At 37.3% G+C, this 16,831-nt stretch overlaps 1 protein-coding gene across 1 annotated transcript; it reads left to right on the top strand.

The window, feature by feature from the left end:
* Positions 1–447: 447 nt before the first annotated feature.
* On the top strand, positions 448–12,654 carry RAP1B (RAP1B, member of RAS oncogene family). The gene is made up of 7 exons (XM_010147016.1): positions 448–533; positions 1,933–2,001; positions 4,745–4,801; positions 6,225–6,365; positions 8,008–8,151; positions 9,917–10,032; positions 11,430–12,654. The coding sequence occupies exons 1-6, from the start codon at positions 477–479 to the stop codon at positions 10,001–10,003; spliced, it is 555 nt and encodes a 184-aa protein (XP_010145318.1). The 5' UTR covers positions 448–476; the 3' UTR covers positions 10,004–10,032; positions 11,430–12,654.
* Positions 12,655–16,831: the final 4,177 nt, after the last annotated feature.

Below are 16,831 nucleotides of genomic sequence, written 5' to 3' on the forward strand. Positions count from 1 at the left end.
TCTTATTTTTAATCTGTTCCTGCCTTTTCTCTAGATTACTGTTTCATGGGTTATACAATTCTCCATTTTAAAAAATTTTCCAAGTCTGTACTATTTTCACCATGAAATTAGGCTAGATAACACACAGATAATGGTGGTCTTTAAGTGTTAAAATCCTGGTAACAAGAAAACCTTGGAGGGACTTTACTTGTGCTAGATGAAAAAGTAGTATCATTCAACAGTTACAGTGTCTTGAATAAATGTACATCATTTCCATAATATGTAAAAAATAAAGACATCCTGCTTAGGTTATGCCTGTTTATAATGGATTCTCTCCTGTATTTATCAGTTGACATCAATGTTTGACTGTTTATGTCTTTTTTATATATGCAATCTTACTATGGCTGTAGTAATGCTGAAGTAGTTGTCCAGTTGATAAAAATGGTGAATGGTTTATTGTGTGTTGTAGGTATTGAGGGTGATTTATCTCTTGCATCATGCGTGAATACAAGCTAGTAGTTCTTGGTTCTGGAGGTGTTGGAAAGTCTGCTCTGGTAAGTACGCTGTAAAGCAGTTCAAGTACTTTTTCTTAGGCTTTTCCTGTGTCTTTCTCTAATACACTCTCTACTAACCCTTATTTTTTTAATGTAAGTGTGCACAAATAAACATAAATGTAAGTAATGACTGCTGAGCATTTCTGGCTAGAATAGGTACATCTCTTACTGGGTGTTTCCACATCCATTGGCGTGTGCTCTCATGCTAATATTTTTGTTCAGGGTTGGTTGATGATGCTTGATCAGATCTCTGCCTGTCTTATACAGTGAAGTGCATAGCCACGGCATTATGAAGGTCTCTGGCTTCAGTGGGTAACCCAGCCACAGGTCTGTGGGAAATCAAGCTGCTTCATGAAACTCACACAACAAACTAGTTTGCCTGTGTCAGAAGTTACCAACTCCTGCTTCTAGAAAGGTCTTCAGGGTGCTATTTGCTTAATGTTTGATAGCAGTCTCTAAAGTGCTAGTTATTTCTCTTATGCAAATACAGATAGATATTAGCTCATTTGTAGGAAGTTGTTTAGCATGTTTTTTGCATCTTACCCGGCAAGTAGGGGTATAGCTGCGGCACGTAAACCAAGGAGCTCGTGCATTTTAGTTAAACAGTTACAGAAAAGTTCAGTCTCACCTAGGCTAGCAGTGAAAAAGCTCACAGATTATGTGCTTAACCCACTGAAGAACTTTACATCTTTCAGTTTAATTGTGCACCTTATCATAAAATAAGGTCTAAAGGTCCACTCTATCAGGTAAGAACTGTTCTCTTACAAAGCAGTTCCTAAAGGAAAACTTAAACGACAGATGTTTCTAGATTGTGAAAGAACTTTTTCCTTCACCTCTGAATTCTTTATCTTACTGCAGCATTTCTGGATTTGAACCTGTCGGCTCTGACTTGGCCACTGAGTCTTAAAGTTCCACTTGACTTGTGCTAAAAACGTCCTACGTGCTAGGTACACAGGAAGATCCTACTGAGTCTAGTTAAGACTTGTTAAATGCTGGCTCGTTTTTTGACTAATTCCTATGCTGGCAGATAAGTAACAGAAGGTGCAGTAGTTCTAAATGCAAATGTAAAAGCCATGCAGCTGTATACAGTATCCTATTCCACTAAAAACTAATAATGATTCCAGCAGTTGGACAAACCTTAAATCAATACATCCTTTATTTCTCTACAGTCCAAGTGAGAGTGGATAAAGGAAGGTATAGCATTGCTTCATCTAACAGTAAAATAGGCATATACATCTAACTGCCTGTTCTTTCTTACAATTTATGGTTTGTCATCACTTAATTTCCCTTCAAAAATGTAATGGATAACTGAGTACGCACCTAGAACAGTTAATTCGTGTACTGTGTTTACAAAATGTCACTATATGAGGAGAATCTTACAAGAACTTTTGTGTTGCAGACTGTACAGTTTGTTCAAGGAATATTTGTTGAAAAATACGATCCTACGATAGAAGACTCCTACAGAAAGGTATATGCAACAGACCTCAATAGTGCTACAGAAACTTATAACTGCAGTACGCAGTGTCAAATATTTGAGTCATTGCTTGAAAATTAGTATGCCTGGTAATGCCACGTAACACCTGGTAAACTTAGCAAGTTTGAAATGTAAAGGTGTTCACAAAGTCTGTCTAAAAGGAATAATTCAAAACTAGCTTTTTAACGTTTAAGCATAATACTGTACTAGCTAGTAAAAACCAGTAATTTCATTGTCAGATTTGAGAACGTTGATTTTTTTTTTTCAAGTAAACTAAACTACCACTCTTTTTATAATATTTATTATTATTTTGTGTGTGTGTTAGTCTCTGAAGGTGGTTTTAGACCTGTATGTTGGAGGTTCTAAGCTTCTTTGCTACTAGGAAAATCTGCTAAAAACAAGCTGAGGCTCACCTTTAGAAAACTGGAGGCAACATACTGTATTCTTATCAGTTTGACTGATAGGTTGATAGGCTTCCATTAGATGGGTGGTTGTTTTATTAATGTTAACACAAACCTATCATAAATGAACAAACACTTAGAGTGGCCTGTTAGTTTCTCTCTTCCCATCATCAGCATGACTGGCTGAAAGGTCTGACTCTGCTTGCCTCATCTTGAATCTCCATATTGTTCAGTCTTCAGTTTCAGCTGAGACTATGATTAATATTCCAGGCTAAGATAGTTTACATCTGGACTGCTACCAAGAGAGTTAACCGTTTGGTGACGCAGATTAGTTTTCAGCTGTGTCAGTTTCTTAAATTTTTTTTCTAGCTGATTTACTTTTCATATGCATTGATGCTCTGATGTAGCTCACCATGTGGCCACAAAAATACCAGTGTCAATGCAAGGGAGGCAAGATGCACAAAACCTAACCGGGAGTGGGTAAAAGCTGCAGTAACTCCTCTTTCAGCACTGGGCTACGTTTATATTGGAATAAACAGGCTGCATTAACAGCCATTGCAGCCTGTAGTTGCCAGAATCACTTCTAAACAGAAAGAAATTAATGTGAGCAAAATTATAATTTCACAGTTGTTTTCTTTGACCTCATAGAAATCTATGTGCTGGAAAAATCCAGCCAAAGATAGAACTCTTATTAAAGAGACAACAGCAACAAAAAATTCTATACAGCTACTTTCTCCGTGTTAGAGGAGCACAGGAAATTTTGGATCCTATCCTGATGTTAAGTACAGGCCTTCCCTGGGTCAGGCCTAATAAATTACTCCAAAAATTTTCACAAGCTGTACTAAAGTGAAATGTTTCCTTTGTTATATATTTACATTCTTCAGGTCATACTAGATTCATGATGTTTGCTGGGTGAATTTTTCCAAAGACTGTTTCCATGGAGCCTGAGAAAGTAAAGCCATCTCAAGAAATGTTGCCTTTTGCTAAGTAATTTTTTTAGCAAAGATCTTATGTTCCTTTCAGGTTTGGTCCTGAAATGACTAGAAATATCCATGTGTATTCTTCTTTTCAAATCAGCCAGATTGTTGAGGTCTTGCTTAAGTCTCAACACCTTATGCAGTCATTTTCTTCCCCTCACTACTAGTTACAATTCTAACTTGCTGCTTGACTTGGGTGACATTAAAATGTATTGATTTGGCAGTTGAAATTCTGTGCTATTAATCTTAAATCTAATTTTATAATATTTGAAGTTGAGAGGATATGGCTTGAAATATTTTTGTTTGTCTGGGAACTACAGAATTTGAGTGTGAAGTCTTGAAACTCGATGCCTTGGGTTACTCCCCAAATATTTCTTCATAAAAAGAATAGATGCTGCTTAATTAGCTGAATAACTTCATCAGCAATACATGCTAAAATAGTGGCTATTGAAGGAATATCATCCTCCATCCCTCGGGGACGTGGGGGGAGGTGTGAGAGAAGTGGAAATACTCCCCAGTCTCAAATCTACTTAAAGGAAAAGCTCGAAGTTAAACTAGTGGTAACGCATATATCGGGAATAGGGGACACAAAGTTCTTTGACTGCTCCTCTGCCAATTAGGAATTTTACATGCAGAGAGAAACAAGGGAAGTGTACTGATAGCTTGAAAGAAAAAAAAAAAAATTCTATGTAGTCGTCTTGAAAAACCTTGAGGGCACTTCCATGTCCTTTGCCCTCAAGGCCACTTTTTTCTTTTTCTTTTTTGAGGTAGAACTAGATAAAGGAGCCCTGAAGTAAATACAATAACTGATCTGGCTTCTTAAACCTTCTATTTTTTGTAAATTTTTCTAAGCTGAATCAGTTTCCTAATTGGTGTCACTAAAGGCTTGTTTTGGGGACACCACTCTCAGTGGTTTGCTAGGTTTATTGTTTGTTCTGTACTACCTATTCTCTTGTTGATCTAAATCACTATTAAATGAGCATTAGTATGCTAATCCAACTCTCTAGCTTTCACCTGTACTTTTCTTTCAGTCTGTGAATGAACCCTGAAACAAGTAGTTGTGCTGGTTGCTGATAACCATCATTACAAATTTAGCAGCGTCCTTTTTAATAATCAAAAATCCCTAATCACTTTGCAAAGTGGTACTTGGCTGCTGATGCTGCTTTTGAAAATGTCACTAGGGCTCTTTGAAAGGTTTCTTCCTGCTGTTTTCAAAGTGTATATCCATATAAACTTCTTAAGCCATTATGTTGCTTTATGCATTATGAATTTGCTTATAAAAATCGCACAATTCCTGGTGTCTTTGGAGGGGAGAGTTGCAAGAGGAAAAACTCTAACGGCATCTTTCTCTCTTGACAGCAAGTTGAAGTAGATGCACAACAGTGTATGCTTGAAATCTTAGATACTGCAGGAACGGTATGTAAAACCAACTTTCCTGATACTAAAACCATCAAAAGCTGTAAGGATGTAAATGATGATGCATTTCATTACTCAGTCTCTAAAAAGTAACTGGGGTCAGTGTGTTGGATTATAGGATGTTCTTTAACATACTGGTATTGAAACCAAACCTGAGTATTGCAGCAGAAAATGAATTGCAAGTGTCCTGTGAGCTCATGTTCTGTAAAATAGGGGCAACATGAGATTGAGAGTTTTAAAAGAGGTAGTGCTCCTGTTTTCAGTTTAAATTGCCCAGAGGAAAATTTAGGCCTGATGGTTACTCGGGTTTGATTTCTGTTGCTGTAGAGAATATGTGCTTTCATCTCCCCTCCCTTTTTCTTTTGTGTGTGAGATGTACTTCGACATTGGGATAAAAATAGTAACACTTTAGTCAGCTTATGTGAACTCAAAAGCACAGGGTTTATGCTGACCCTTTGCATACTGGTCTGGTTTTTCTCTGGCTTGTTCCAAAATCTATTGAAAGCAGTCAGTTCCCTCATTGAGTTCCGTGAGCACAAGGCCAAGACGCTTGGAGTGTAGCATGTGTTCTCTGAACTGTAATAGGAATGGTCCAGTAATGACTTATTTAAATTCAATATTAGAGTAAGGCCATGTAAAATTACAGAAAGATGGAGTGGTGGCTGTCTCAAATTATATTGGACTTTCATCTGACAGACAGCAAGAGACTTGGCAAGTGATTGATAGTCACAAGATAGCCAAGTCACCAATGCAAAGAGAGGCAAATGCTGTTCCACAGTCATACTGGTGAGAGTTCTCAAACTGGTAGACGTGTCAGTGCTGCTGTGCAGTGCACCATTAGGGTTAGGGTATACTTCATACACAGTGTCGTAGTTGTCACCAAAGCCTAGGAAATGTGTCAAGTCTATTGTCTCCATCCTCTAGTCAATCCCTTTGAAAAGGAAAGAACTTAACATAGGAAAGTGCCCAGACTACAAAATGGGCACTGAAAAGGCTTGCATTTACTTCACGATGTGTTTTAAGGAATGGTCAAGAGACAGGAAAAAGTGGGTATGTGAGGAAGCTTCAGGAGGAATGAAAATTCTGTAATCTACAGATTACACTGTACCTTGTACTATACCTTCTCTCTTTTGACATCACTTTCTTTAGTGATTTTTTTTTTTCCCCCGTAGTATAGCCCTGGGCAGTATCTAGATATTGTTCAGCCACCCCAAATAATGTTCAGAACCAAACTTATTTAAAAGCAGTTCAGTTTACTGTAATGCTTATAGTCAAACAGTAAAATATTGGTCAATTTGAAAAGGCGGGGAGAGCACAAATGCATCATACTCGTGGTCCATTTGTGACCTGAAGTATATGACAGTTTGTGTAAGGAAAGTACAAACTGAATGCAACATCTGTGTATCTCTTCTTTTTATTACAGGAACAGTTTACAGCAATGAGAGACCTATACATGAAAAATGGACAAGGTTTTGCATTAGTCTATTCCATCACAGCACAGTCCACGTTTAATGATTTACAGGATCTAAGAGAACAGATTCTTCGAGTCAAAGACACTGATGATGTAAGCATCTCTAAAAATGCTTAATACTTAGATTTAGAGTTTTCATTAGAGATGTTGTGATGTATACACTGTGATCAGATAGCTTCCAAGCCTTAAGTTAAGAAACAAATCAAATGGTACAGAAATGCAACTCTTAAGGCAAACTGGAGGCATTGTAGATTGTCGTGTGGTATATAAAGAGAATTGTCTCTATAATTTCTTCCTTTAAAATATTCTGTTTGAAAATGTATATAAACTTATTCACTTGTACTGCAGAAAATATTACTGCAGCAACTCTATTCTATTCTTACCACAATTATTGTCAGTGAAGGTTTAAAAGAACCTGCAATTCAGTGTTTCTTTTCAATATGCCTACTGTTTATGGTATTTTAGAAGCACAACATTCTGTGTTCCCAGCGAAGTCAGTGCTATAAACTTGAAACTTGCATGTTATGTAGCTTTTCTATTTTGTGTGTGTGCTTGCAAGTAAGTTTGGTTATATTCACACAATTTCGATATGCACCTCTTAGCATTTTTAAAGCTATAAAGAGTGGCTAAAACATTCCAGTTTATAATTGATTTAAAAAAAACCTTACTGCAGTTGTAGAAAGTGAATACTTAGTCCCTTAATAAAAAGAAGAAAGCTATTTCAGATGTAAAACAGCAGTAAAAGTGTGGTTTTTAACAAAACACCTTGTAGGTTGTAGCCATCAGACGGAATGTCTTCAGGGGGGGAAGTTAGCAATGAAGAGTTTTTAAGTGTGCTCATCTCATTTAAACTGTGCTCATGGAAACTTTGATGCTTTTCTTACTGCATATATCCACCTATACTTCTGCTGCCAGCAGTCACAGAATGTATTAAATGTTTCAGTTTCGAGGAAGTTCGTTGTGACTCTTGTAATACAGACCACCTTGCACTTTCTGAAGCGTAAGCATTTGTAGGCCTTGCTGATCTTCAGCATATTGTTTTCTAGATGTAGTTTATTACCCGTTATCAGAAACGTATCTCAGAAAGGTAGTATTTAAGTTGCATGTGCCTTTCCCACCCAGAACTGAGTTTTAGCATCAAATGAATTTTGTACACTAAAAGATAAATGTGGTATTTGAAACGTTTGTTTACATGGTATATTCATACTGATTTGCATAAGCTTTCTTTGCTGTATTGCCTTGGAACTGTGTTTCTCTTTCAAACACTCTCCTCAATCTTGAAAGTTGTTCCATAATAGCAGGAGAAAAATAACTGGCTTCACGTTGCAAGTTTAGTTCTTACCAGAATATACGGAAGTTTTTCCTATGCCAAAACTTAGGCGTGATTTGCTTTCTCAGTGGGGGGAAGCAGGTGGTCAAAATAGTGGAAACCTTTTTTCAGCACTTGAATTTGGGAGAAACTTAGATATGTCAAATTAGTAAAAGGAAGGAAAACCCCCTAACCCTTGTATGATTGCTTTTTCTTGCCACAGAGGTCAATGCACTGTTTTCTATAATTAGTAATTTTGATAAGCCAGGGTGTTTCTTTCCTCTGTGTGCATCAGCTTACTAGTAAGAACTGTGTGAGCAAACCAGCGCAGATACGCTGGGGGTTGGCAAGAGGAGCTTTAGTGTCCATCATGCTTCCCAATACACGCCACTTTTGAATTCTTTGCTGGTATTAAATTGTTTTTAGGTGCCTATGATTCTGGTTGGCAATAAGTGTGACTTGGAAGATGAAAGAGTTGTGGGAAAAGAACAAGGTCAGAACCTAGCAAGGCAATGGAATAACTGTGCATTCTTAGAGTCTTCTGCAAAATCAAAGATAAATGTTAACGAGGTAAGACACACTGCCTGTGGGGGAGGGGTGGCAGGGAGAGAAGGATGGGACACTGTTCTGGTAACCAGACATTACCGTTTGTCAAGAAAAAGTAACAAAATTATGAACAACATTCACTGTAATGGACAAAACTATTGGGAGGATTCGAGGTGGTTCTACTAAGGGATGTAGTTAGCTTTGACTTAAGAGGTTTTTTTAATTATGTTAATTCTAGTATAATTAGTTTTCAAATTATATTTGTATGAATTTGGGAAAAATACCTCTTTCATGTTGCATTCCCTAGTTGATATCATCTGTATCCACTGAGAAGGCCCTGCTAGGCTACCTTTTTTGTTTTTTAAAAGACCTTTAGGAGAATTAAATCCTTAAAAGTATTTAAGTTACTTGGTATTAAATTATTTGAGATGGTAAGGACAAAAACTCTTAGGGAGTTTTGTCCAAATTAGCAGCTGATTAGAGGAGAGACCTAAATAGGTGCTCCATAAAGAAAAAGGGAGGCAAAAGCTACTTATTTATTTAGCAGGAGCTAGGTGACTGATCAAACACATGCATTTTTGGGACTTGCCATAGCGCATGCCTTCCTACCCAGTCGGGCTGCCAGCATAAAGGAAGGGATGCAAAACACTTTTGAAAAAGAAGCTGTGGTAGTGTTTACGTTTCTGGAACAGTTTGAATATTATGATAAACCCTGAAATTCATTGTGCCTTCTGGAAAACATTGTTGTCAGCATCAGTCAAGTTGAAATGGCCTCTGTGTGAGATTTGCATGTAATCAAATGAGTATGGTGGTTTTAAGCACAGCTGATTTTAAAAATAAGTAATGTGTGTTTAATTAGTTAGGAATTTCTGGAAACTATTCTGTTATTCTTAACTACAAATTAATCAGCTTAATGATATAAAAGTCATATGTTTAATAAACTAGAACACACTTTCATCAAATACTAAAAGCCTATGTTGGAATGTTTGCTGCTTTGCAGCCAGTGCTTAGGAAACTGCTAGAATGGCTTTAGTATGAGGACTTCTTTGACTTAGGAGATGCAGAAATAATTGGAACAATGTCAGTTATGAACAAAACAGATGCTGTTCAGTTGTGGTATGTAGACTTGTCTTAAATTAGCCTTTCAACAAAATCATGTTCCAATTAGAATTTGAGGAGATTCAGAGTGTGAGAGACTCATGCATGAGTTACTTTCCTAGGAAATGTTACGCTTACGTCATACTGTAGTCCTAGAGAGACTGCTGAATTAATCCTCTAAACTTCAGTATTTTTAAAGTGTCTGGGAAGGCATGATTTCATTTGAATACAAGAGACTAACAAAATATGCAGTGTGCTTGAGTTACCATGAAAATGTGGAGTTAAAACTTACTAGAACTTTCTTTAAAATATCTTGAGTGAATTGAGTTAGAAGAAAGCTGTGGCCTGTTTCTTGACCTTGTTGATAAATTGCAGAGTAACAACATGTAGTAGTTCGTCATTGGGACATATATCACGCATGTTCAGATAAATTTTACTCAGATTAAACGTCTGCAGATTATATATGCCTTTCCAGTTTGCTTCATCAAAACTGGATAGAAAAGCCTTGTCAGACAATTATCTTAAACAGAAAATAAACAGCTATTAATTAGGTATACAATTTAACTTTCTGGCTTTGTTATAACTAAATATTTACAGGGGTTCATGAGCATGTGAATATATTATGCATGAATATTCAAGGCTTAAGTTTATGAGGGAAGCCTCTTAATTCCAATAATTTTTATATTCTCAGATCTTTTATGACCTTGTGCGACAAATTAACAGAAAAACTCCAGTGCCTGGAAAAGCACGCAAAAAGTCATCATGTCAGCTACTTTAATACATAGCTGTACTGTAGCTCTGAGCCAGGTAAACCTTTTAACATTTTCTGTGTATTATTGCTATTCAAAATAATGACAAACCTAAACAAGTAAGGTAGCTATTGATGCAGAACAGCATTGAAAAATCTTGATTTACATAATCATATAAAATTTTATGGTCTTTATTTTGCCATTGCAAAGTCAGAACTACAAATATGTGCAAGATACACTGTTCACACTAATATCAGGGGTTTTTTTTCCAAGCTTGAAGGTGTTGGTAGAGCTCAAATTAAGGATACTTCAAAACCTTCAGCTTTTGGAAGTAGGATTTTGGCTTTTTTAAATGCTGATAGAGTATACTACAAGAGCTCAATTATCAGGAACGCACACTATAGAATATTGCAGTTTGCATGCTAAGGTATCACTTCCTGCTTTGGACTCCTGCATGTATTTGCATGATGTCATAGCAATTTAGCTGGCTTTGGAGTGTAGGGGTATTTTTTATAGGCTGCATTGCAATTACTGCATTTGGAAGAGAACAGTGAAGTGATCACTGCAGCATTCCAAATATTTGACCTGGAGCTACTGGTTACTAGATCAATTTCTAACTCATTGGCAGTTGGCTAATGCTCTACATGACTAAATCCATGCTTTCAGAATGCTGCTGAAGGCTCAAGCAAACTCCAGCCTGCTCTTTAAGCAAGTCTTTCAGAAGTTTAGGTAGCAGGCATGATTTTTTTTTTTTCCCCCCCCAACATGTTCTTGGGCAGGCTGTTTTCCCCTTTCCACCTCTAAAGCCTTAGTATGGACAGAGGTCTCTTGATGGACCTGACATCATGCTAGTTGCCTGTTCATCTTGATGCCCTTCAGTTTTACTAGATGTATGGTGGTGCAGTTGTTTCAGTGCTGTGATCCATTATTTTGTCATCCCAAGACCTATTTGATACACTGGAGGATTCTAGTAGGATGTTTCACTGCCATATGTATGCTTTTATTAATATTCAGATAGTGCCCTGTTTTAATTTTGTTTTTTGTATTGATAACAAAACTTACTTAATTTGAACAAGTTGGGTCGGCTCAAAGTAAAACTGAGAGGGTTGCAAAAGCATTAGCTGTAGATTCAGGAGCTTTGATGCCTCAAATGTGGGGGTTTTCTTGGTTTTTAAAGCCGCTGCAACTGTCATACTGCCAAGCTGGTCCCACCCATCAAATGCTATTTCCACAGTTCAGCTTGGATTAACCATGTGTATCCCAATTCAGTTTTACTAACGGAGATAGTCTGTTACTTGTATATGTACAGTAGGGGTTATATTCGTAGAGAAGTGGTAAGGTTATTTTCTAAGTCTGTTTGCTAAGAACTTTGCTAGTTTCTGCTGTAGTTCTTTTAACTAAAGAGAAAAGGGAAATAGTTGTTACTAGCACTAACCTCTTGTTTTGTTGTTACAGGTCTGAAGAACTGTTGCGCAACTCAACAGTGCCAGCATTCCAACTTTATTAAACCTACCAACATCTTAAATGGACTTTCCTGTGGTGGTACCCTTAAAGAAATGGATGAAAGCTACTACATCAGTTTGCACATTCTAATCACTTTCCAGTGTCACGAGAGATTTTTACCTATAAATATTCTAAGTGTATGCAACTGGTAAAACCAGAGCCTACATCCAGTATTACTGATAAGAGACATTGTTCATCCACCAATGTTGTACATGTATGAAAACTGTGTACTGTATACTTCAACAATCCCCACTTTCTATTGGAGAGTACAATAATGTAAATCCTAAAAGCACCACTATTTTAGCATAATAAAAGAAAGTCCAAAGAGCTCCTATATAGACTACTCCAGATAACTTTGCTTCATCGGTATTTGTAGCTTATTGTAACTTTTTTAAAGAAATACAGGATCATCATCATCGTATTGTACAAAAGCGCTTTGATTAACACAACAGCTATATAGTTTTTTAATTTTAGAAAAAACCTGTGGAGACAGTGACCTAGTCTTTAAGAGTCCTTTCAGTATAACGTCTGACTAAAGACATGGCCTTTAATATCTGTTGGGAAGGAAATGTCCAGACTTTTCAACCTTTTATTGTATGTTTCCTTTTCCTTGTTTACATAGGGAACAATGTTTATAGTTGTGTGTACAGTGGGGGTCTACAACAAGAAGTGTATATTTTAAAACGATTTTTTAATGATTTAACAATTTTTTGTAAATCATTTTTGGGCTTCTGCAGCTGTAGATTCTCACTGTGAATTCCCTTGCTTGCTCATGCATAAGTGTATTTGCAATACCAAATATACAGGTTTAGTACTTTTGCCTGTTAGTGATTGTTTTACATGTGTAACGTTTTGGTTGAGATGTTAAATGGTGGAAGAGTACTGTGGATGTGAATGTGGGAAGTAATTTTAATCATGTGTAATTGGTCACAGGGCCTAAGTTGCAGTAATTAACTTTTGCTGATTTATTTAACAATGCCTTGTTGCTTTGTATGCATTAACGTTTGGGTGTAAAGATTGTGTGTATATCCAACAGGGAGCCACAGTATTTAAATTGACCAACCTAATGTTACAACTGCTTTGAGGTGGCCAAATGTAAACTAAAAGCCTTAATTAAAGTGGTGCAATTTTGTATGACTTAGCATCAGTAGTTCAATAAATTTGGATTGCCATGCAAGGGCTTGCATTACAGTTATATACTACTTGAATGTTTTGTGCTTTAGTAGTGCTAGTAAATATTGATTTTTGTTTTCTTTCTTAATGTCTCTTGCACAGTGCAGATCCATACGTCTTAGGATGAAAAGGAACCATTATGGCTTTGTCTTCTGACAAGTACATACTGTAGATATTTCTTCTAAGAGCATCCCATGTGTTAAGTAGGGTGGATGAATTTCTGACTGAATGAAATTCCATTTACAGTTTTGGACTTGGAATATTCAAAGCTCTAATGTAGGGGAGAAAGTCTCTCAGAAAAATATCTGCCTTCAAAGGTCAGACTTTGAGGGGCTGCTTTGGCAACTTGCAGATACGTTGCCTGCTATTTTCCTTCTTTCCAGCAAGAATTCATTGTTAAAATTGACTTAGTGTAGCTAAAAGAAAAAAAAATCTCTTGGGAGAAAATTTGATTTTTCTGCATGATTAAACCATACTTATTTGATTTCAAGGAAATCTGCAGGAGAGCATTCTTGCAGTATTGGGTGTAGAGTTTTGCAGGCTGTTAAATATCTGTTAACACTGTTGGCCTGTGAGGTGGAACGTGTGGACTGTGGATGATTCCCTGATCTTGGCTGTGCTGCTGAAAATTAATGTCACACCCAAATACTTGGTACCTCCTGTTTCTCTGCCACAGAATTACAGAGCTTGTTCTAATTCCTTCCTGCAAATTCAATCAGATTAGGTTAGCTAATACCGGTAAGCTTTGAGATAGTTTATGTTGCCCAAAGTGAATTAAGGAGCCCAGCTGATCCTTCCTGCCAGCAGTTTCATCAGTCATCACAATGGTTTAGTGGAGGTAACACACTCTTTGGGGTCAGAGTTAATACTGAAGTTCCTTTTCATTTATCATTAGAAACCAGAACATGTGGTTGATGATCCCCATAAATACCTCCCAGTACTCTCCTCATCCTGAGTGGTTCCCAGAGTAGATGAGACTGGAGCACTGGATGCTCTAGTTCCTTTTTCGCTAGGTACCTTCCTCGTTGGTGAGCTCATCAGTATTTTTCCTCCCTTCACTTTCATCCTCTGCTTATTCAGGTCTTAAAACGCTTTTATGTCCCAATTGCCCTTTTATCTGTGTTCTTTTTAATGTGTGTCTTTTCCAGGCAGCTGTACAGATGGCATTGAGTGGGAGGGAGAGAAATTCATTGGTAACATCAGGGAGGGGGCCCTGGTCTGGTCTGTGTCCAGCCAAAGAGTACCGATTACAGGTAACGTCAGGCCTTGTCCTGAAAGCTCTGTGGGGAAGCATTCTTAGTGGCTCGGTGGAATAGTTCCTCAGCAGTAGAGGTAGTAAGTTTGATCAGACCCCAGGAAAGTAAAGTTTTCAGAAATTTCAGGCTTTATCATCTAAAGATTGTGCTATAAAGTGAAATACACTTTCTCCCCCTCCAATATTCAGAACTTAGGCCAGATCTGTAAAATCAACACATCATAACCCAGCTAATCCCTAAAACCCAGTATTTTTCTGCTTGAAAACTTAGGCAGGCTTCAAGGGAGCAGTGTCCTGGTTGTCAAAGGGATTGATGCTGAGGAAGTGCTGGACATGGAGCATAAGGAAAAGCACAGGAAAATTTTCTTCATATCTAAATAATTACGGCATAAGAAGCTGTTCCCGCTGAGCAAGTGAACATCCAGTTCCCCACAGGAATTGAAACTATGTAAGCGGTTACCAGTTCTAGAAAAGAATCCCGACTGCTGAAATTTTTGAACAAACTTTTACATGTCTTCAGGATAACTGCTTTGTGTACCAGCGCTTAAGAAGTTCACGCTTGAACTACTTGTACAGAAACAGAACCCTCCTCATAAAGCTCTGGATGAAAAGATGCATAATTCATATCTTGAGGACCAATGCAGTTAGTTTTCCAATTCAGTGTTAATACACATGTATTACTGCTTGTAAAGTTAGTTTATGCTTACTTACAGTGCACACCAAGGTTTAGTTCCACCCTAATCTGAACTTGGTATATGTCAGTATTTATATGTCTGAGTTCCCTATGGAAAAAGTAATGTTTATGTCCTGAAATACGGAAATATTACTTAACGGAAATGCACTCTTCCTATTAGGACTTTTGTCTGTCAGCATAAATTTACATCTCTTACCTTGTTACTAACACCTTTCTTCATCCTCGAATTACTCTGTGAAATGGATGTCTACTTGCCCAATTTAGGGGAACATTTTGAGCCTTTGCAAGATGTCTTCAGATGTCCGAGCGAACGCACCGTAAGCTCAGACCCCTGCTGCTCTTTTGCATAAGAGAACACAGCTTGTGGAAAAGTATTGTAGAGTTAGATATTGTTTCATAACGTGTACTGACACTGCAACGCTAGAAATGGGAGGAGAATCCTGCTGGATTTTGGATTAAACTGCATTTTTCTCTTTCTGGTGGAATTAGAGTTGCTGTTTCCTCTGGGGTGAACACTAAAGAGGAGGATTTTCTTCTTTTAAAATGCTCTAAACTATGGGTGAATCAAACTGGGTGGCTTTTTCCCAAAGTCTTCTAAAATTTGCTGGTTTTGGAAGTAACTTGGAAGAGGAGAAATTTTGCCACAATACTGTACTAATTCTAGAGAGACTTCAGACATATCAACAGTAGAAAGTTATTTCTAGGTGTGAATGGTCAAAAATGGTAGTCTGTATACAGCGCTCTATTAATATGAAGATGCAGCCAATCATCAGCTTACAAAGTTTTTTGGCCAGTTTTAAACTGCTGTCCCAACAGCAGTTGAATTTACAGCTTTTACTTTGCCCGTGTATGGGGAAAAGAATAAAAGCACAGAAAGATGCTTAAATATGTAAGAAAACGCAGTTGCATGTAGTTCATTACAGAAGCAGAGCTCTTGGGTTATTTCTGAGTCTCGGGCACCTTATGCTTTTCTCTGCAAGGTTTATGAACAACTCAAAGATTCTTAAAATCTAACTTAGCTTCTGTGTTCTGTAAAGTAAAACTCCGGAATGATACATTTGTCACAAACTATTTACATTCTTGGTCTGAAACTATAAGCAAAGTTGTTTCATAGTCTTGATTTTGTTCTCAATGTTGCAATATTTGGACTTCAAACAGATGAATGTGGGGGTTTTTTAAATTTTTTTTCTGTGTTTGGGTTTTTTGATGGGCTTGTGTTTTGGGTTTTTTTTAGTTGTTTTTTTGTTGTTGTTGTTTTGTGTTGGTTTGGGTTGATTTTTTTTTTTTAATAACCTCCAAACCCATTTATTTTCAGAGTTCTGAATCATTGAGCAGAGGGTGGCTTCCTGTTTTCAGTGAGATGTTCTTTAGGGAGAGATTTGTGAATGGAGAAATGAATGTCTTCACAATTCCATTGTACTCATTTCAGCCTCAAGAAATATTAATTCTGCTGATACAACGAGCTCTACAGCTTCATCGTTTTAAGAAAGTTCATTGCCACCAGGATTTATTCTTCGAGGTGGTGGCTGGGTTGACATTTGAAACACACTGTAATTTCTCATTGATTTGTGTAATGTCTTTTTGGGGGTGGGGCATTTCTGCAAGCTTGGATACTGAGTGAAATTGTAGCAGAAGTTAAGAGTTCCTTCTTTGGTCAGTATACTTCACCTTTTTCACACCATGTAGCAGTTTTACCTTATACTTCTAAATCTAGGAGGGAGAATCAGTAACTCCACTCCCTACTAAGTACAAGAACCTATATGTGAAATGCCAGCTCTTGTACACAGTTTACTGCTTGTAACATGCCCAGTACAACAAAGACCACTGTCTTGATTTTCAGACATAAATAAAATGACAGTTAGAAATTTGTTTCTTTCTTTTTCCTTTTTAATAAAAAAGGGGGTTTAGCTGGGCTTCCACAATATGACAAATCAATGTGTTTAGGGGATGACCCCCAGAAAACATTGAGAGTCAACACAAGTATTTTAGTACTAAGTGAGCACATAAACACTCTAGTTAAATTCTTGAGACTGGTAAAAAAAAAAATAATTCCTTACATTCAAAGAATAGGAAAAATTACACCCTTCCAGGAAAGCGTTTCAGCTAAGAAGACGGGCTAAAGCATGAGCTGTCTTCCTTCCCTTACGGAAAGGCAAGGTGTCGAGTAGGTTCCATGGCTTGCTTTGTACTGCAGGCGGTTGTGCTGCTGTCACACGTTGCACAGGAACTTTG

The sequence above is a fragment of the Eurypyga helias genome, unplaced genomic scaffold, assembly GCF_000690775.1.
Source record: "Eurypyga helias isolate BGI_N326 unplaced genomic scaffold, ASM69077v1 scaffold50762, whole genome shotgun sequence".
Taxonomy (NCBI): domain Eukaryota; kingdom Metazoa; phylum Chordata; class Aves; order Eurypygiformes; family Eurypygidae; genus Eurypyga; species Eurypyga helias.

Excerpts from the sequence above, each read along its gene's own strand:
- RAP1B (XM_010147016.1), top strand. The coding sequence starts at position 477 with ATGCGTGAATACAAGCTAGTAGTTCTTGGTTCTGGAGGTGTTGGAAAG. Across the intron at positions 2,002-4,744 it reads TAGAAGACTCCTACAGAAAG|CAAGTTGAAGTAGATGCACA; the intron begins GTATATGCAACA and ends CTCTCTTGACAG. Across the intron at positions 6,366-8,007 it reads GAGTCAAAGACACTGATGAT|GTGCCTATGATTCTGGTTGG; the intron begins GTAAGCATCTCT and ends AATTGTTTTTAG.